Below are 21,701 nucleotides of genomic sequence, written 5' to 3'. Positions count from 1 at the left end.
TACTCCTATGTTACATGAGATAATATAACTTCCTACACACTAATCGATTTCTGTACTTCTTTTTTTTTAATAAATAATGAGATTTACTACATGATTATATCTACAACATGAGATAATATATCTCCTATTACATAAGAGTAATATAATAAAAGGTCAAAGTTTATGATGGTAATATACTCTTTTCTTCTCTCTCTTTTTCTTTACTACAAGTGAAATACTTTACTTACTTTCACTTTCTTTATTTTACCTTAACTGTATAGAGTTTCACATTATTAATATTTACTCAATTTATATTACAAAAAAGTGAATAAAATTAAAATTTATAAATTACATGTATTTTCTTAGAAAAAAAATTAAATGTGTTGAATAAACTTTCAAATTCGTTCATAAGAAATTTGGATACTAGCATATTAGTCCCTCACAACACAAAATGTGTCCTCGTGGTCTCTAATAACCCACCAATATTAGTCGTATCAATCCCTCAGTTAAGTTCTCTTTGTTAAACTTATTGGACATACTCAGAATGCACATTGTATGGTGTGTCATGTATACAATATTCACACCTTTGAGGTTGGCTTTGGAAAAACGACGTCGCATACCATTCCATTCCTTTCTCCCACTCATCTTCACATCAAAGCACAGCGAAACCCAAATTCTTCCCCTTCCTTGTTATTCAAGTGCCATGCACAGGAGGAATTATATTGACAAATTTTTTTTCTTGCAAACTATACTAAGTCTGATTTGTCATACTTCAATTAAGAGTGTCTAACTAGTCAGATTTAGTGTAGTTTGTAAGTTTGTATATATATAGGGATAAGATCAATTTACACCGGTGTAAGAATAATAAATCTTACACTAAATTTTAACCGTTGATTTCTGTGCATTTAACGGTTGAGATTTATTGGGAACTAAAAATTAATTAATGAGTGAGACCTAATAAATCTTATCCATTAGATGCAGAAAATCAATGGTTAGGATTTAGTGTAAGACTTATTATTTTTACAACCAGTGTAAGATTTTTAAACTTACACTCAATCATAACCACTTATGTACCTTAAATCCAATGGTTGTAATCTATTAAAGATTAGTGAGCACATGACATCCTTTTTTATTTTTTATTTTAACACACTCTCTCAACAACACAGCCACCACTGTAACTCTTCCCCTCTTCTCTATCGGCGTTTTCATCCGCCTCTTCCACCTCACCCACAGCTTAGTCAACTTTGTCATGGAATATATCCTACGTTGAATACTCCCCTCCCCTCAAGGATTTGTCGATCTCCCATGTTATAGGTATGCGAACCCTAATAGTAATTTTCCTCCTATTATTCTTCTTTTTGTATTCCTTGATTTTTGTTTGTGTTTTGGGTATAAAGGCAACGGACAATGCGAACTAAAAACGGGTATTTTTTAAAAAAAATCTTTTGAAAATTTACATTGAAAGAGGAGGCTGGTTTACATCCGATTTTGTCCCCCTTGTTTCCATTTTTTTAACACATTCTCCCACAACACAGCCACCACCGCAACTCTTCCCCCTCTTCTTTATCGGCGTTTGCATTTGCCTCTTGTGAGTTTTTCCCTTTTCCATTTGCATGCTTTGTTAAAAAATTTAGAAGTTAGAAACGAAATCAGCGAGAAAGTGTAAGCAGAAAACAAGAAAGTTTGCACAAGCGCCCCTTTAGAAATTTTGAAGAAGAAGTTTGTGAGAACTAAAGAGAACGGTTCATGCAATATCAAGAGGTAAGTTTTTTTTTCATTTAATTGTGATACTCTTGTATAGTACTTTAGCTGTGAGCCTCTGACACTCTTATATTTCTTCTTTTTTTCATTTAATTGTGATACTCTTGTAATGTATTTCCATAAATTCTATAATAATTGCCTGTTATCACAAAATAAAAATAAAAGTTCTAAGTTTTTTTAAAAGTTATCCGTAAACAATTCAAAACTTTACTTCTTCGATTAAGAATGACAAAAAATAGACAAGGACACGATTGCTTCACTACTGCACTCAATGACCATTGACAACTGTTGTAAAACTTATGAAAACTATATTTATATGGTTTCATCTATTTTTGTTTTCGGGTTAGCAAATGATGGATATAGACACAATTGATTTTTCTCCCACGGACATGGAGACAAATGTCATTTCGGATAACAACTTGGTAATAGATTCTAACTCTCTTGATATGCCACAATCTTTTAGTGTTGAAGAAGTCATTGTTGAGCCTTATGTTGGAATGGAATTTGATTCATTGAAAAAAGTTGAACATTTTTATACGTTATTTGCCAAAGCAAAAGGGTTTGGAATTCTTACCCGCTCTAGTAAAAAAAATTATTACATTTTTGTATGTGTTAGAGAAAGTGAAAATAAGGTGAAAAATGATAATATAGTAGAAGTCAAGAAAAAAACTTCTACCATACGCTCAGGATGTCGAGCATCACTTTCCGTATCAACCATATCTGCATCTATAACCATTAAAAAAAGAGATGGCCGTGAGCATCCAAAAAAACCTAATACTTTTTTTCTAAAAAAAACTGTTCAAAAATAATATCCAAGACAGTTTTTCCTCTTCCTAATTTAATCTTTATCCTCTTCATCTCTAGAACCACCAACAACATTCTTAGCAGTAGCCCTCTAGTTGTGGAGGCATTGTCAACAAGCCATGTTTGCGCCAAGTCCACAAGACAAAATTTGAGAATGACCAATGTGCAAGAAAAACTACTAGCCTGAGAAATCAGATAAAAAAATCATCAAAGGTTCAATTTGCAAGGATATAGAGACTATCTTATAATTATTGCCTTGAAGACAAGAAGTGATAAGTGTAAATCAGATTGTAAATTTAAAATAACAAAAACAAAAAATAAAATAAGTTTATTAGGGACATTGTGATTTGTGGGCATAACCAACATGATAGCCCAGTTGAGATAATTTCTCATTTTTCACAACATATGCATTGGGAAAGAAAAATGGAAACAAGGGGACAAAATCGAATGTAAACCAGCCTCCTCTTTCAATGTAAATTTTCAAAAGAATTTTTTTAAAAAAAATACACGTTTTTAGTTCCCATTGTCCATTGCCTTTATACCCAAAACCCAAACTAAAATCCAGGAATACGAAGAGAAGAATAATCAGAGGAAGATTACTGTTAGGGTTCGCATACCTATAACATGGGAGATCGACAAATCCTTGAGGGGAGGGGAGTATTGAATGTAGGATATATTCCATGACAAAGTTGACTAAGTTGTGAGCGAGGTGGAAGAGGCGGTTGAAGATGCCGATAGAGAAGAGGGGGAAGAGTTAAGGTGGTGGCTGTGTTGCTGAGAGAGAGTGTGTTAGAATAAAAAATAAAAAAGGATGTCACGTGCTCACTAATCTTTAATAGATTACAGCCATTGGATTTAAGGTACATAAGTGGTATGATTGAGTGTAAGTTTAAAAATCTTACACTAGTGTAAGATGATCCTTCCCCATATATGGAGAGGTTCTTTTTACACCAGTGTAAGATTAATAAGTCTTACACCTCATCTCAGCTATTGATGGACGAAAATTATCGATTGGTATTTGTAATGTAATTAATGATTAATTAATATTAATTAATTCGTATGACTTTCTAAATTATAACCGTTGGATGCACGAAAATCAACGGCTGAGATGTGGTGTAAGACTTATTAGTCTTACACCGATGTAAAAGGATCATGATCCTATATATATATATATATATATATATATATATATATATATATATATATATATATATATATCATCCTCCCAAATTATAGACTAATTTGTTTGTGTTTACTCAAAATTTGATTAAACTTACTTGAATAAAAGAAGGGTTTTATATTTCTCATGTTGCTTGTCTCATGCAACACACAAAAAAGTGGATGGAACCCACTTTTTTGTTTTCTCTCTCTCTCTTTTAGTGGGTCCCACCCATTTTTTTTTGTGTTGCATGAGACAGAACATGAAAAAAATAACATCCATAAAAGAATTATTTATATGAGTAAATAATATATTCGAGTAAATTAGAATTTAATTAAATATGAACAGATTCGTTTATAATTGAGAGGAGAGCATATTGATATATAATTTAAAAAGGAAAATAAATCGATGTCTTCTGACTCCATCTTATCCCCCCAAATAAAGTCTCTTTGAATTCTTTCAATGTCTTTACAACCAGAAGTAGGTAATTTGCAACTCTGCATTTGAAAGAATGGTGGGCTGGGTTTGAAGAGATTGGATGTAATGAACGATGCTTTTATAGCTAAAAGGGCATGGAAAAATTTTTCTGATCACGATCAGTTGTGGATTCGAGTACTCAAAGCTAAGTATATGTCTAATAACATAATGGGTATGATTTTTGTGGAAATAAGTGGAGATTTCAACATCTGGAAAAATATGTGTCGTATTTGGAAGAAATTGGAGGGGTTGCTTGTTTAAGAACTTGGGGATGGAAAAGAAATTAGGCTCTGGTGTGATAATTGGATAGCTCATGGTCCCTGCATGTAAGATATGTTACTGCCAGGTAATAGTAATATTAATTTTAATGCAAAAGTTGCAGATTTAATTTTGAACACAGGGGAATGAGACTTGCCTGCTTTACAACAATGAATTAGTCCTGATGCTATTGATATGCTTCTTAGAACGTTGCCTCCTTGCTATTCTGATAGTCCAGATAGAAGAAGGTGGATTATAGGGAGGAACACTTCAGTTGCGGTAAAAGATGTTTATAACTGGTTGATTAATGATGGAGAATTAGTTGTGGGAGATAGTTCCTTGTGGCATCTGTTATGGAGCTGGTCTGGTCCTTAAAAAGCAAAAGTTCTGATGTGGAAAGTCTTGCATCATAGGTTGCTTACTATGGAAAAAATTATTCATTGGGGAGGAGGGTCTGATTTGTGTCCAATATGCAAAACTGACAGTGAAACAATCCTTCATGCATTAAGGGATTGTTTTGAGGTGAAAAATCTTTGGGGCAAGTTGATTTCCAACTCTTTTAGATCTAATTTCTTTGAAGCTGATTTGGAGCATTGGCTAGAGATTAATATAAAAGCCATATTGGGGTTAATCTTACCCGATAATTGGTTATCAATTTTTTCCTATCAGCGTGGAAGATTTGGAGCTGGCGCAGTGAGGTTCGACATGGGGCTACTTTATTGGATCTATCTATAAGGGAACACATTATTAGTAATCTGGTGAGGGAGGTAGATCAAGCTTTCAATTCATCTAATAGTCATCAGTTGGGTAGAAGGGCTGTGGTAGTTAACATTGTGTGGCAGTTTTCGAAAGAGGGTTTTGTAAAGGTTAATACTGATGGTGCTGCTAGAGGAAATTTGGGTCTAGCTGCTTGTGGGGGCATTATTCGAGATTCTTCTGGTAAGTGGATAAAAGGTTTTGCGTTTAAACCTGGTTCTTGTTTAGCCTTCAAAGCTAAATTGTGGGGAATCCTTTGAGGTTTGGAGCTTGCGTGGAGTAAAGGTTTCCGTTATATTGAGATCGAAAGTGATTCAAAGAGTGTTATCTTTGTGCTCACCAACGATGGTGTAGCAGTCCGTGAGGGTCATCTGATCCCTCGGATACGGACATGGTTACACAATTGTTAGAAATATGAGTAAAATAAAATTTATTCATTTAACATAATAAAATTAAAAAAAAAATAGAAGCAAGATAGAATTTGAGAGTTAAATATATGAACTAATGAAATTATTAAAAATTTGAGCAAGATAAAGTTTATATAGTTAATACAAGTTAGGATCAAGATAAAAGTCATAAACATATGCTAATTTAAATATGTTTAAAAAAATTAATAGGAATATGAACAAGTGAATATAAACATTAGACAAAAATAACGCTTAATTAAAAATACAACTGAATATAAATATGAGCCAACAAAAATGCTATACATGTGAGCATAGTAAAACTTATATATAATAGGAGTTGATAAAATTATTATAAGCAAAATAATGTATACAAATATAAATTAATATAAGTATGATCGATCGAGTTAATCAAAGGTTTAATTTTGTTACTTTGATAGGCAGAGGCAGCTTAATTACCTAGAAGATGAAATAAGGAAGTCAATAACGGTATATTCTTTTGGTCTTTGCTAGACAAGTAAAGTCTTAAATGTGTGTGTGTGTGGTGGTGTTGTGGGGGTTAAAATGGCGAAGGTAAAAAATTTAGTGTGAAGTAAGCAGAGGCGGAGCCAAAGCCAGCAGGTGCCTTGGCACCTGTTTGTTTTTTGTTTTTTACTTATTATATAATTAATTATAAATAACTAAGATAAAAATTATAATTTGACATCACCTGATTAAATAGAATATTAAATACTCAATAAGGGTAACAACAAATTATCTAAGTGCAAACAAATAATAAGGAACATGTATAGTACGGTTATTTTTGTGTTTTATCTTTCTTTTTTTTATCTTGTATATTTGTTTTTTTTTTACTGTTTTATTATAATCAGTTATGCTATTTATCCTTACTCCTATTATTTTAAAAAAAAAAAGACTTCTAAACTTAATCACAAAAATGATTAGTTAACTTATTTCAAAATTTGGGCCCAACTAAATCAAATAAACTCATTTAAAAGTAGGAAAAATGGTTTGTCTTTTTAAAGGACATAAGTTTGTATCCTTTTAGTTTTTGACACTATATTTTACTGGTAAAACATAGTTATAATATGAGAAATAACTTTTTTTTTCTATTTTCTCAGTCATTTAACTGACTTGGAGAGAGAAAAAAATAAAATTCATGTTATAACTATGTCTTACCGGTAAGACATAATGTTAAAAACTAAAAGGACATAATTTGTATCCTTTAAAAGGTTAATGCATTTTTATATGTTATTAGAGTAGATGAGGTGTACAGCTTATACAGCTGTACACAGGGTCAATCTTGTAATTAGCCATAGGGTTATTTCTGTAATTAGCAAACTCATTCTGTTCAGCTAACTAATTCTGGTTACAACTAAACCAGATGACGTGGCATATTTGTAAGGTCTATATTAGACCATTGTGTAACACATGTACGATCAATGAATCACTTTATTCTCTTTCTCTATTCACTTTCGCTCTCTCTTCTCTCTCTCTATGACTTCTTTGATGGTATCAGAGCCCTCTCTCTGAGGGCCTGATACAGATCCAACCACTTGATGTCTTCCGCTTCGCATCCACCGTCTCAGTCGTCTTCAGCTGCCGGAACAACCACCGGAAATGGAACGACAGAGCATCGGTCATCTTCTCCGTCACTGTTCACACATCAGATCTCCGTCAAACTTACAGAAAGCAACTTTCTGATCTGGAATCAAGTTGTAGAACCAGTAATCACATCTCATCAACTTCATCACTTTCTTGTTAACCCTAAGATACCGCTTCAGTTCGAATCTGAGCAAGCTCGTGTTGATGAAGCTGTTAATCCACTTTATACTGAGTGGATTCGTCAAGATCAAATGCTTCTTTCATGGATTCTGTCTACTGTCTCAGAAGAAATCTTGAACGAGATCCTCGGTTTTTCTCATGCGTATGAAGCCTGGGAGCAAATTCACAAGTTTTTCCAAGGTATGATGAAGTCCAAAACTCATCAACTCAGATCTGAACTTCGCACCATCAAGAAAGGTGGCAGATCTGTTGCTGAATATCTTCGTCGAGTTAAAACTATTTGTGATGAGTTAAAGGCTATCAAAAGTCCGATCTCAGTTGAAGAACAAACTGAACTGATTTTAGCTGGTCTTCCTCCTGATTTTAATGCGTTTGTTACTGCTGTTCAAGCTCGTGAAAATCCATACTCACTCAATGATTTACGTGTTGAACTGATGTCCTATGAAATGATGCTTGCTAGGCAGAACGAAACTCTTCTTTCAGATTCAATGACTGTTAATGTAGTTCAGAAGATAGCCTCAGATCCAACAGAAAGTTCAAGATCTTATTCAACAGCTATGAGACCTCCTTTTGCTCCTATTCAAGCAAGTCAGAATCAAAGGTCTTATAATACAAATAATGAAAGAGGAAAAGGAAGGTTTTATGGTAGAAATAACATAGGAGGAAGAGGCAGATGTCGAAGCAATATTCAATGTCAACTCTGTTACAAATTTGGACATGGAGTTCAAAGTTGTTGGTATAGATTTGATGAGAATTTTATGCCTGAGTTCTCATCACCAGAAGCTCACCAGTTCTTTCCACAACCACAACCCTCATTTCAGAGATCATATCAGTACAATAGACTACTTTCAACCAGCCTCAAGCTTTGTTGACCACAAATCAACCTCAACATCATGCTTCACAACTTTGCAATATAGCTTCACAATCTCAAGGACAAGGACTCTTGCCTACTCCTTCAAATGTTCAGTCCATAGAGTGGTATCCAGACTCAGGTGCCTCTCACCATGTGACTGCCAATCCTCAAAACCTTCTACAAAGCACACAACTGTCAGGTGCAGACCAGGTTTACATAGGAAACGGCCAAGGTTTGCGAGTCAATGCTACGGGTTGCTCTTCCTTTTCTTCTCCCCTCCAACCACACACTCACCTACATCTTAACAATTTATTACTTGTTCCCTCCATAACTAAAAATCTTATCAGTGTAAGTCAGTTTGCTAGAGATAACAGTGTTTATTTTGAATTTCACCCTTTCACTTGTTTTGTCAAATCTCAGGCATCTCATGAGGTCTTGCTGGAAGGTGCTTTGGGAACTGATGGATTGTACCATTTTCAAGGAGTTAATCTTTACCCCAATTCAAGTTTGCCATCAAGCCAACAGTGTGCTTCTGTTTCTACGTTCAATTCAGATTCTTGTAGTCAAAATTCTCTATGTACTAGTTACAGTGTTTCAGCTTGTACTGATACTCCACTCACTAATGTACTCACACCAAACACATCTAATAAAGTCAGTAGCGCAAGTCCTATAGGGTCAAACTATATGTACTCTCTTTGGCATTGTAGATTGGGTCATCCTCACACTGAGGCTCTGAATTCAGTTCTCAAGTCGTGTAATATTCCTGTGCCTAATAAATCTGACATTTCCTTTTGTTCTGCGTGTTGTTTGGGAAAAATACATAGATTACATTCTGGTCCTTCTACCAAAGTGTATGAAAAACCTTTTGACCTTGTTTTTAGTGATCTGTGGGGTCCAGCTCCTATCAAGTCCTCAATGGGCTTCACCTACTACATATCTTTTGTAGATGCCCACTCTAGATACACTTGGATTTATCCCCTAAAACAAAAGTCAGAAGCATTGGTTGTTTTTAATCAATTTCAAGCACTTATATCAAACAATTTTCAGTCCACTATTAAAGCTCTTCAAACTGATTGGGGTGGAGAGTTTAGACTTTTTCATCAACATCTTAAAAACCTGGAAATAATTCACCGGGTTGCCTGTCCTCACACCCATCATCAGAATGGTGTTGTTGAGAAAAAACATCGTCATATAGTTGAAATTGGTCTTACCTTACTTGCTCATGCATCCCTACCCATCTAATTTTGGGACCATGCCTTTATCTCAGCTGTGTATCTCATTAATTCTCTTCCTACTGCTGCCTTGAACTTTGAGGTTCCTTCTATCAAACTACACAAAACAGTGCCAAGTCATTCAAGGTCTTCGGTTGTGCTTGTTTCCCTTTCCTAAGACCATACAACAATCACAAACTAGACTTTAGGAGCAGTGAATGCATTTTCCTTGGCTATTCTCCTACTCACAAAGGCTACAAGTGCTTGAACTCTTTTGGCAGATTGTTTGTTTCTAAAGATGTCCTTTTTAATGAATCAAAGTTTCCTTACCCTTTTTGGTACAGCTCATCATCCAACAATGCTACTGATCATTCCTCTCCTCCTGTTTCTAATATGATCCCTTTGGTAGACTCTCATTTTCAGTCTAATGCTCCTGTACGTCCATCACTCTCCCCATCACAGCAGAGCTTGACCACTCAAAGTTCCCAAGCATCCAGCAGCAACACCTCATCACCACCATGTACCGTAGCTCAAGCAGATTCTTCTTCATCATTCTCAAGTCCTGTTTGCTCTTCTGGCATGTCACCTTCACACAACAATCCTTCCAACTCTCAGTCAGTCTCAACTACAGCCTCTTCAGGTTCAAATTCTCCTGTTCCTATTTCATTTAGTTCTTCTTCTCCTTCTTCTGTTGACTCTGGTTCCGAATATATACCCTCTGGACCTCTTCACATTTCACCTTCTCACACCATCACTACCCGCTCCAAGACTGCTCCCCACCCACAAATCCTGTCCACCTCTCTTGAACCTATCAACATCAAACAAGCCTTGGCCAATCCCAACTGGTCTGCTGCTATGCAATCTGAAATGTGTGCACTTCATGCTAACTCAACTTGGTCTTTGGTTTCTCTTCCTCCCAACAGAACTGCAATTGGTTGCAAGTGGGTTTTTCGTGTTAAAGAAAATCCTGATGGCACTCTCAACAGGTATAAAGCTAGATTGGTGGCCAAAGGTTTTCATCAGCAAGCTGGGTTTGATTACACAGAAACTTTTTCCCCAGTAGTTAAGCCTATTACCATCTGCACCATTCTTACTGTTGCTATCTCCTTTGGCTGGACATTAAGACAACTGGATGTCAATAATGCCTTTTTTAATGGCACTCTTGATGAAGAGGTGTACATGCAACAACCTTCTGGCTCTGAGTCCCCAAATAAATCACTGGTCTGTCAGTTACATAAAGCCCTTTATGGCTTGAAACAGGCCCCCAGAGCTTGGTTTGATAAGCTCAAAGCATCTCTACTGCATCTTGGATTCGTTGCTAGTAAATGTGATCCTTCACTATTTATCTACAGGAAGTCTGCACAATGTGTCTTTCTCTTGGTTTATGTTGATGATATAATCATCACTGGAAATGACTCCAGCTTTATTCAGACTCTTATTCAGAAACTTGATTCTGATTTTGCTCTCAAGGATCTTGGGAATCTTGATTTCTTTCTTGGTGTTGAGGTTCAGCGAACATCTTCTGGAGCACTGCTTCTTACTCAGTCAAAATACATTCGCAGCCTTCTTAGTAGAGCTCATATGGCAGAAGCCAAAGGTATTTCTACCCCACTTCAATCTGGCTGCAAACTCTCCAAATATGGGTCCAATTACTACTCAGATCCATCCTTCTATCGTTCCATTGTTGGGGCTCTCCAATATGCTACACTTACTAGACCTGATATCAGCTACTTGGTTAACAAAGCTTGTCAATTTATGGCTCAACCTCTTGAAGAGCATTGGGCTGCAGTCAAGCGGATTTTACGTTACTTGAATGGCACCCTCCATCATGGTATGTTGCTGCAGCCATGTCATCCAAGTCACTTGTTCTCTATCACTGCATTTTGTGATGCAGATTGGGCTAGTGACCCAGATGATAGATGGTCTACTTCAGGAGCATGTATCTTTTTTGGCTCCAACTTGGTGTCATGGTGGTCCAAGAAGCAGAATCTGGTTGCACGGTCCAGCACTGAGGCTGAGTATCGCAGCCTTGCTCTAGCTACAGCAGGTTCTCTGGCTCAAATCTCTCCTTCATGAGCTCCAAATTCAGTTTGGCACTCCTCTCATTCTGTGTGACAATCTGAGTACTGTTTCCCTATCTCATAATCCAGTCCTTCATGCTAGGACTAAGCATATGGAATTGGATATATTCTTTGTAAGAGAGCGTGTTATTGCTAAAGAAATCAGCGTCTGCCACATTCCTTCCTTGGATCAAGTTGCTGACACTCTTACAAAAAGCTTATCTGCCTCCAGGTTTGCTGTTTTGAGGGACAAACTCAAGGTGGTTGACTCTCTCCGTTACCTTCATCCACCCTGAGTAGAGGGGGCATATTAGAGTAGATGAGGTGTACAACTTATACAGCTGTACACAGGGTCAATCTTATAATTAGCCATAGGGTTATTTCTGTAATTAGCAAACTCATTCTGTTCAGTTAACTAATTCTGGTTACAACTAAACCAGATGACGTGGCATATTTGTAAGGTCTATATTAGACCATTGTGTAACACATGTACGATCAATGAATCACTTTATTCTCTTTCTCTATTCACTTTCGCTCTCTTCTCTCTCTCTATGACTTCTTTGATATGTTTGCTTTGATATATAATCAACGATAATTGTTCATTTGAATTTTTAATATTATGTGACATTATTTAGTACATAATTTAGATAATTATGTTAGAATTCATAGTAAATTTTTTTCCTGATAAATTTGTGTAATTATCATAAATACTTTGATAATTTAATATGTCAAATTTTTTGGCACCGTCTAAATTTTTAAGCAAGTGAGAACGACGAAGAAAGTAAAATTCATATTAATTTAGGCAGGGTAATCTGATACTGGGTGGATACATTGGCAGATTTGAAGAATTCTCTCATTTTTTTTATTTTTTTTTGTACATGCAATAATAATGACGAAGGGGACGAACTCATACTACACTACATTTCTTCTTCTTCTTTTTGGATACATACTACACTTGTACACTACGTAAATTTTTTTTTTTTTCCTTTTTTGGATACATATATACTACACTAGTACACTACATTCTTTTTTTTTTTTTATACATACTACACTAGTACACTACATTTCTAAGTCTTAACGTTGTCTATGACAAAGATTTATATAAATATACAAGGGTAATTTTCCCTCCTAATTCCACCGTGCCTTCACGACTATAGGGTGTGATAATTCTAATTTGTAGGGTTATTTTCCATTCATTTCTAATGTATTTTATTTGTTTATTTAATTATTTTGAATGAAAATTGCCTAAATTTTTTTAATTGATTAAGTATGATGTAATAGAACTATTTTCCAAGAGAAAATGCCAAAAGTTGGGGTTATTAGCAAAGAAATGAATTGAAAATAAGGAATGTACGAGTCCAAAATTAATTAATCAACAGAAACATAATTTTATTGGTGAACTTTTAACAACTTAATTTTTTGCAACAAAAATTTAGTGCGTAAATCAGGAAAAAAAATTGGCTAGAATATCAACCCATAATAATAAGATTAAATTTGTGTTTTGAAATTTGAAATTCAAAATTCAGATCAAAATCAAATCTCAATCTTTATCCGAAGGAAAGAATTATCAGGAAACTCTTGGCATCGAAGTTGCGGCTAATAAGAGTTGATGCAAGAGGGATATCTCCAAAGGTCATAAACAAAGGGAAACAACGTTTAATCAATTCCTGAATTTCCATCTCTTCCATCATCACTCATCAGAGAAGGGAAGAAGGCCCAATACACCAAGATTAAGAGTAAGCTATTTAGACAAGAAAAAAGGGAATCTTTTATTTTTCTCTCTTTATCATGTTCTATTAACTTATATCTCCAAATTGCTTTATTGTTTCTTTTCTACCATGAACTAAATTTTGTATTATGGGGTTTCAATGTAGCCTAGTCATATAAACCTGAGATTTGTTCTATTCTCTTTTAATATATGGATTAAATCATTCATTTCAATCTAATTTTTTTATTACTTCTACGTGATTGATTGCTATTGTAGATTTATTCACTAGAAGTTTTTCATGAACAGTTGAATGTGAGACTTTTATGAATTTGAAAGAGGGATTAATGATTAGTCATAAGGTGGAATAAAGTGGTGAGGTGAACCAGAGATGTACCACACATTCTGTAATCATGGATAGACATGTATTTTATGCATTTGTTTAGTGAGTCTTGATTAGAGATATGACAAAACCCTTAAACAAATAGACTTAAATGACATATATAGATCGATAATATACCTTTAAATACCTTAATATCTAGGTTAATAATCAAATCAACCGAGTAATAATTTTTACACACTAGATGGAAAATTTGTAGTTCCTAAATTGATTTTAATTAGGGGAGGATGAAATTAGGATCCGAGGCTTAAAACTTATTCAATCATAAAAATTATTAATCACTAACTAATTCCTGGATAACCGATGTAACAATGTTGTGACAATAAAGTGTAGAAATAACAAAACTGAATATAACTTGGGATCACCAGTAAACTTCTGAATTTGATGATTTGCACAAAGAAAAGCAGAAGAGCATGCGCCAGACTGAGATAAGATTTCACGGTTTATGTATCCTTATCACGAGCGTCTATCACTTACCAACTTGTAGGTGTAGTGGGGTCTATAAGTACGGGGTTCTTTCTGATAACTCATTGTCCACATTGTCCCACCCTTTCTAATAGTACACAATTTTCCCATGGGCTTGAACCATCACAAGCGGTGGACCCTCTGCCACTAGATATTTTATTTTATTCAGCAGATATCCTTGTGAGATGCCTCGTCAAACATAGTAAAGTGGGTGGCTTAAGAATCGGAGACTTTTCATTTTTGTGTATCACTCATTTCTCCTCCAAAAAATTTGCTTAGGAAACAACCAAGAAGATATGGACCACGAAATTGATCATGTGAAATGAATCATAAAGAAAGAAAAAAAAAAGTAACATTTTCTGTTTATTTTTGTTATATTAGCTCAAGGTTAATTTGGCATTATAAACCATATCTTTTGGTTCTTCCACAAACAAGAAGATGCTACCTCACGATATGCCACACTGCACTCTATTTAGTTCACTCGCCATTCAAAACTTTTTAATGCAACTAGTTACATATATGAAACAGCTTATATAGTAGAAGTAAGAAGCACGTATTCTGAAGAGTATATATCCCATTAAAAATCATCGAAAAATTAAACTCTATAACATTTTCAAAGATGAATGGTACGAGGGAGCGATTTCGATAATAATAATAAAAATTAAACTCTATATTTGAAGCCCAGACATTATCAAACATAAGACAGAACATGATTTGGCTACGAAACTAAATATTTTGTAGCAAGAAAATAAAAGAAGAAGAAAAATAACTGAAAGAAACTTCATAAGCTTGACATTGCTAGTAATCACAGTGACATTTAGATTGAAGTCAAGGAAAGGAAGAACTCCTATCAACAATCATCCACTCAATCACAAATGTCAAATAAAAACGACCGACAACTTAAATGTGTCTTAACCTAATAAACCATAAACTAACCAGATTATTAAAAACACAACACAACTAAACAAACAAACAACAAACACAGGACACAATTGAGTTTTAATTATTCACTTCTCATTATTGTTGTTATTATTATTATTATCATTATCTATTTCTGTGTGCAATTTATAATCTAACAATTAAGACCCCAATAATTAATCAGTGATCTGAGTGTGTCTCTGCCTGTGTCGGAGTTCCCTGCATTGTTGAAAAGCAACTGTGAGATCTACCAAGAGGACGACATGTGAAACGGTCTTTCCTTGGAGAATCCAAAGTGCGAAAAAGGATCTGCTTCATTACAAGTATGAAATCCTCGTTTGGAGGATTGGAAGAACTCATGAACTTTTGACAGAACATCATGTGTCGCTTCAAAGCTTCTTCATTAGTTATCATCTTCTCTCTCTCAGACCTCAATCTCTCTTCCTTAATTGCCTCAGAACACAGCCCACAAATCCAACGACCCTCGTACCTCTCCCTCACGCGAACAATGTACTCTTCCGTGCACTCCTCCATCAGCCCGCAGCAACAACACTTCACCGACGACACACTCGTCTCCGTCTCAGCCGCCGCAGCCGCCTCAATACCCGACAGCGACTTCGTTTCTTTCAATAATATCTTCGCAGCCATATATACGTACGTTTTCTTTCTTCTATTCGGATATAGCACACAACGCAACACAACACAACAAAACAACCAACAATGCATTCAGGACAGAAATCAATTAATTAACCTCGTAACGGAATTTAAGGTTTTTAAGAATTATGTTAAGAGTTTTACCGTGTCGTGTCCCAAGAAATCACAAACGGTGGAATTGAAGGTAGGAATTACCGCTCCTTTTCCCACTCGATCTCGTGAACCTTCTTCTCGCCGCCGAAAAGAAGAACACTGAATGGCGTATAGTACATTCCAGAGCCTTAATGGGCTCTCTCTCTCTCTCTCTCTCTCTGTTTTTCGAATTCTTCGAATCAATCAAAAACTGCTATCTGCAACAACAAAACCAATTGTTCTGTTGAGTTTTCAGATCTGTTTCTTGAAACGACAAAGAACGCGGAGCAGAGGCAAATATATGTGTGAATACACGGAATGAAGAATTTTGTTGTTTTGTTTTATGTTAAAAAGGTTAAACCAAAAGGGAAAATTTTGCAATCATTGGGGGATTTCGTTATTTGCATTTGGTTCTCATCATCTTGTGTTAAAAAAACACTATGACATGCTGATGTGAAAAATTATAATTATATAAGCGTGGATTAATTGTGATAACAAAAATAGAAAAATGGAAAAATTGTTTGTAATTTTAAATGACATAAATTTATGTCATGTCAAGAGAGAGATAAACACAAAATAATTTTTTTATTTAAAATTTAAATTAAAAAAACCACCATTTTTTCTCTTCCACGATTTTTATTTTTTGTGTCTATCTCTCTCTTAAAATGACATAACTTATGTCATTTAAAATTAAAAACACCAAACCCTAGAAAAATATATTAAAATAAATAATTATAAAATCATAACTATCTATTGATCTCGGTATAATATTTTTTTTTTACACATGAGAATGCAGGAACACTGACCAAAATGTCACTCTTCACCAACTTTTTTACCAAAATGCTACGCGAACAGTGTTATTTTCCAATCTGTCACGGGACAAGTTCGCTACCCGGTGTAGCGAACTCGGTTTACTGACGTGTCACATTTTTAGTGAATAACAAATACCAAGTTAAAAAAAAAAAGGTGTGAACGTGTAGCGAACTTGATGTCCACTGGAAACTTGACATGTCCGCAAACCGAGTTCGCTACACCGGATAGCGAATTTATCTCCGTGGCTGATTGAAAAATAACACTGTTCCCGTGAGATTTAAGTAAAAAAATTGATAAAGGAGTGGCATTTTAGTTACCTGATGCATTTCCTTTCGTTTTACCAATTTACGTGGACTGTGACAGTGACAGGATCGCTGATGTTTTGTAGTTTTTACCTGGAAAGCTGCCACTGTAGTTTTTCTGAATCTCAGGATTTGAGAAGCGGTTTCTAGACGCAACATTCTTTTCTGTTCTCTGGCATATCATATTGCCAGTTTCGAAATGTAAAATTATTTTCATTATTATTTAAGGAAGAAAAAAAAATTAAAATATATCAAAATAGTAAATTATTTTAAGCTGGTTTTTAAGAGGATACCGCATTTTAAAATTATTAGGAAGGCAATTTACCAACTTTCTTATGTATTAAATGCGCATGCCTAGTTTGTATTTTTCTTTTCTTTCTTATTTTAATAATTAGTAAAATTGTTAATCTATTTGAAGTATAAAATTTAATTGCTTCATTATCATCAAATTACATATTTAGAGTTAGCATATGGATTAATTTAACTCGGATTCAACTTGGCCTGTCGTGGAATAAACTAAGGTTGACAATGGATCGATTGGATGATGAATTTTGAATTAAACCGGGTTAAGATGGGTTATTAATTTAGCAACAAAAAAAAAAGGTAACTCAAACCAAACAAACCCGATTTAGCACATATTTGTAGTTAATATTGCCCAAAATGTTTACAAAGAATGTGGCAAAAATCAAAGGTATGCAGGGCTTCCACAATCTCACTTGTTGATCTCATAGACAAATAATTAGTTATCGAACTTTGGCCATAGGATCAAGCATAAAAATAAAAAAGGTCAACCCAGTCAAGCAAATCCAACGGATCTTCAGTTAGCTATAAAAAAATGAGAAATGATCCGTTTACAAATTTTTTTTACAAATTACACTATATACCCGGTCGGGATATTAGGTCATTGAATCACTGATCGGATCAGTTGACTCAGATATATAGAAGTACAATGTATAACCTAGTGTACTTCCTGGAATACATATTGTAGTTTGTAAGAGTTTGTAAATAAAAAAGTTTATAAATATAACTTTTTCCAAAAAAAAAATATACGACGGAGGAACGAACCAGTCTAGTGGACCATCAGCCTAGGCACCTCTCACAACGACTCGAACTAACCAGAATAATATTAAGTTGTGTTGGGTTGAATTAACTACGGTTTTAAAGTAAATGAATCTAGACTCTCATATGTCTAAATACACTTCAATATTCTTGTAAAATAGATACATTTATAATTTCTCATTATCCAATTTCAATACATTTATCCTTATCCATGTTGGCATTTTTCCCCAACTAAATGCATCTATATTCTTTGTGTCTACGTACATTCATTTTCAAAACGTATGGATATCTGATTTATCCAATTAGTGTTTGGTTGGTTCATTAATTACTCGCATTAACTAAAACTAATAGTAATACAATCCACACACGTGTGTGTGGCAGGGGGACATGGACACAATTGTTATCCCTAGCCTTAATCACGTTGAAACATGTTGGGTTCTTTACTAAACAAATTCAAAATTTAAAATCCAAACATATGACACTTAGGTTTACATGAACCCGTGAACCTATTAAAATAATAAAATTAAAAATCACTGGAGCAAACATCAGAAGTAGAGTATATGCAACATACATATAGCCCACATTAAAGGTAATTATTCTCTTGATATCAAAAAAAAAAAGGTAAATTATTCTCTTAATTGCTTGCCTATAGGGAAGCTTAGTTTCGATTCAGCAAATCCTATGGTAGTGATAATTTTTATATTCTGCAATTACATTGGATGAGATTCATTTTTTTTTATTTTCTCTCTTCTCTTTATGTGGTTTCACCCTTCTCATGAAAGTACAGAAATAAATTATCTCGCGCTAAGAAAAGCATTCAATATATATATATATAAATATATATATATATAACATTTTTATTACCAATTTTTTTCACTATCACTCTAATTATTGGATTAGAAGAAAAGTTGAATGAAGAGAGAGAAAAGAAAAATAACTTTTGAATCCAAATGTGATTAAAGTGGTAGTAACAAAATTGATAGTAAGAATATCCTACCTCATATATATAAAAACATTTTCTTATACTGTGGAAGAATTATTTTCTCCTACAAGTTACTCTTTGCTTTTTGTGCAGTATTTTTTTTTAATAGATGTGGGTCTCACACAAAATATGTTTATAGCATGAAAAAAATTTCTCCTATTGCATAAGAAAATTGAAACTTCGTATGTGTGTGTGTGTGTTTTGTCCTGAAGACAGAGATGTTTTTGGATCTAGGTGCTTTCTAAGGTATCTATGAGTTAAATACCCTTGAGTTTAGCAGATCACCGTGCACAAAATAATAAAAGACAGCTTTCGTCAAAGGAGTAGTGTGTGCACAGTAGCAACATAACAGTAATAGAGAGAGAATAGTCATACATGTTAGGCTATACCTCTTATTTATAGAGTTTACCCGTGGGTATTAGGATTCAGGACCTTCTATGCCTCTTCTAGTAGCTCAAGCCCATGTTTAATATTGTCGTATTAAGATTGATATCTTTGATAGATATCCTCCTTTGATTATATTGGATTTATATTTAGATTGCTCCTTATTGGGCATTATAATGAATGAGTCTCACATATGAGTCCATAACAATACGAGATAGGATATTTATACTACCACTTTTTTTTACTACTACTTTAATTACCATTGAATCAAAATTTTCACCAACTTTTTTCTCTCTCTTTTCAATGAATTTTTTGTTTAAAAATTTGATCCAAGGGTGATTAAAGTGATAGTGATTGGTAGCAAAAACAATTGTAGTATGAATATCTTATCTATATATATGTATATGGTAAAATCATTTCTGCAGCCCACTTTACGTACAGCAACGACAGGTGTATGGTTATGACTCTCTACATTTAATATTTTCATCCTTTGTATGGTTATAATTCTCCGCATTTAATGCTTTCAAGTATATATATGGCAAATATTTGATTGTTGCACGTACAGTAGCTGCAGAAATGTAAACCTCTATGTATATATATTAATAGGTTATATTTACAAATTTTTTGTTTATAAACTATACTATATACTTCAGAGAGTACATTCTTAAGTGAATATACTCTTCCCAGAATATATAGTGTATTTTATAAAAATTTCTAAATAAACAGTTTGTAAACATAAATTATATATATATATATATATGGGTCAATATTTCTCCAGTCAATCGAGATAAGTTATCTCCGGTGAGCCCAAAATGACGTAGTTTTGAGGTGAAAATCAAAGTATTTTTGTAATTCTAATATATTACAGGGTTATATTAGTCTTTTTCATTATAATTCTTTAATCTTATAACCTAAAATGATATCGTTTTGAGCTTATTGAAAATAACTTTGTTTTCAGTGACTGAAGAAATATTTTTCCATATATATATATATATATATATATATATATATATATATATATAAGGTAAGATCTTTTGACACCTCTTCTAAGAGTCGTTAGATCAAAAAAGATCAATGATGTCACATGCTTACAAATCAGAGTCGTTGATCTTTTTTGATCTAACGACTCTTAGATGAGGTGTCAAATTTTAAATTTGACATATATATATATATATATATATATATATATATAATGGTTTCAAGATCATGCTTTACATTATTAAAAGAATGTTTCTTATCACGAAATATCTGAATAATTACAACATTAAAAATATAAAACGTCAATTAAATATTATAATTAAACTTTTTATGTAAGAATTTATTGAATTTAAACGGTATGGTATGAATGTGTCTAAGAATCTATGCGTAGGAAAGAGAACAGGTAGCCAGCTGTGAGGACAAAAACAATTTGCTATATTTGAAAAGAATTTAAATATTTTTTTCTTTGGTCCATTTTATACTCGAATTAGTTTCGTAGTTGACTTAAATTAAAGAGTCAAAGTCTCTTGAAATATTAAGAAGAATCAATTTAACTCAAAAAAAATAATTAAAATTGAATTAATTAAAAAAAGTTTTGCTTTAGTGATGGTCATCTGGTATTCTGGTAGAAGCCCAACGTGCAACTTAGAATGTTTTATGGGTAATGTTTTTCTTATGTTGTTGAAGAGAATTTACCTCGTACCATAGACTCTTTGAAATTTGAACCATCAATTTCTTTTTCTTTTTTATAATGTGGGATCCACTTAAAAATGTTTCTGTAAGATGTACTTTTTTTTTTCTTTGAGATTACAAAAAATTAAACACAACACTCTTCATTACACACACTCCTAACACACACCTCACACCACTAGAGTTACTCTAGTGGTTTCTGTACTATGTACTCTTATCTTCAAACAATGAGAAAAGACAATCGCATGTTTTATTGAAGGTATATGTGTTTGTGATAAACTCGCAAAACCATGCGTGTGACCACATGGAGCAGAGTATGATGATGAGGGATGGGATGGACCCTTCGCAGTTCGCACTCGTGTTTCCCTCGCATACTTGCTTGTCCGTATTCCATCACATGAATCAAAATCATCATTACCTATCTACCTTTTTTAACTTTCTTCCTTCTTTTCAACTTTTTTTTTTTTTATCCTCACCGCTTGCTCCACGTGCAGGCACTGAGGCTGCAATGGTGGCCTGGACCACCAAAAAACGTCAACTTATAACTTGTTATATTTTATAATAAATTTTATTTTTATTATATTTTTATTTTTAAAAATTTACATAAAGTTTTCATATTTTATAAAGGGTTAAGTTAATCTGATGCGGTAGAAGACCAAGAGTTTCTCCCATTAACCCTTTAATATTCGTGTTTGTCTTTTTTCTTTTTTTCTCT

General features: G+C 33.8%; 1 protein-coding gene across 1 annotated transcript; it reads right to left on the bottom strand.

Annotated features, from left to right (window-relative positions):
* Positions 1–15,172: 15,172 nt before the first annotated feature.
* On the bottom strand, positions 15,173–15,640 carry LOC133295575 (uncharacterized). Its single transcript, XM_061494416.1, has one exon. It carries the CDS (start codon positions 15,638–15,640, stop codon positions 15,173–15,175), a length of 468 nt encoding a protein of 155 aa, XP_061350400.1.
* Between the last annotated feature and the right edge of the window lie 6,061 nt (positions 15,641–21,701).

This window comes from Gastrolobium bilobum, unplaced genomic scaffold (genome assembly GCF_033153095.1).
Source record: "Gastrolobium bilobum isolate Gb01-03AN ecotype WA unplaced genomic scaffold, APGP_CSIRO_Gbil_v1 utg21897, whole genome shotgun sequence".
NCBI classification, from domain to species: Eukaryota; Viridiplantae; Streptophyta; class Magnoliopsida; order Fabales; family Fabaceae; genus Gastrolobium; species Gastrolobium bilobum.
This window is presented reverse-complemented; position numbering and strand designations above follow the sequence as displayed.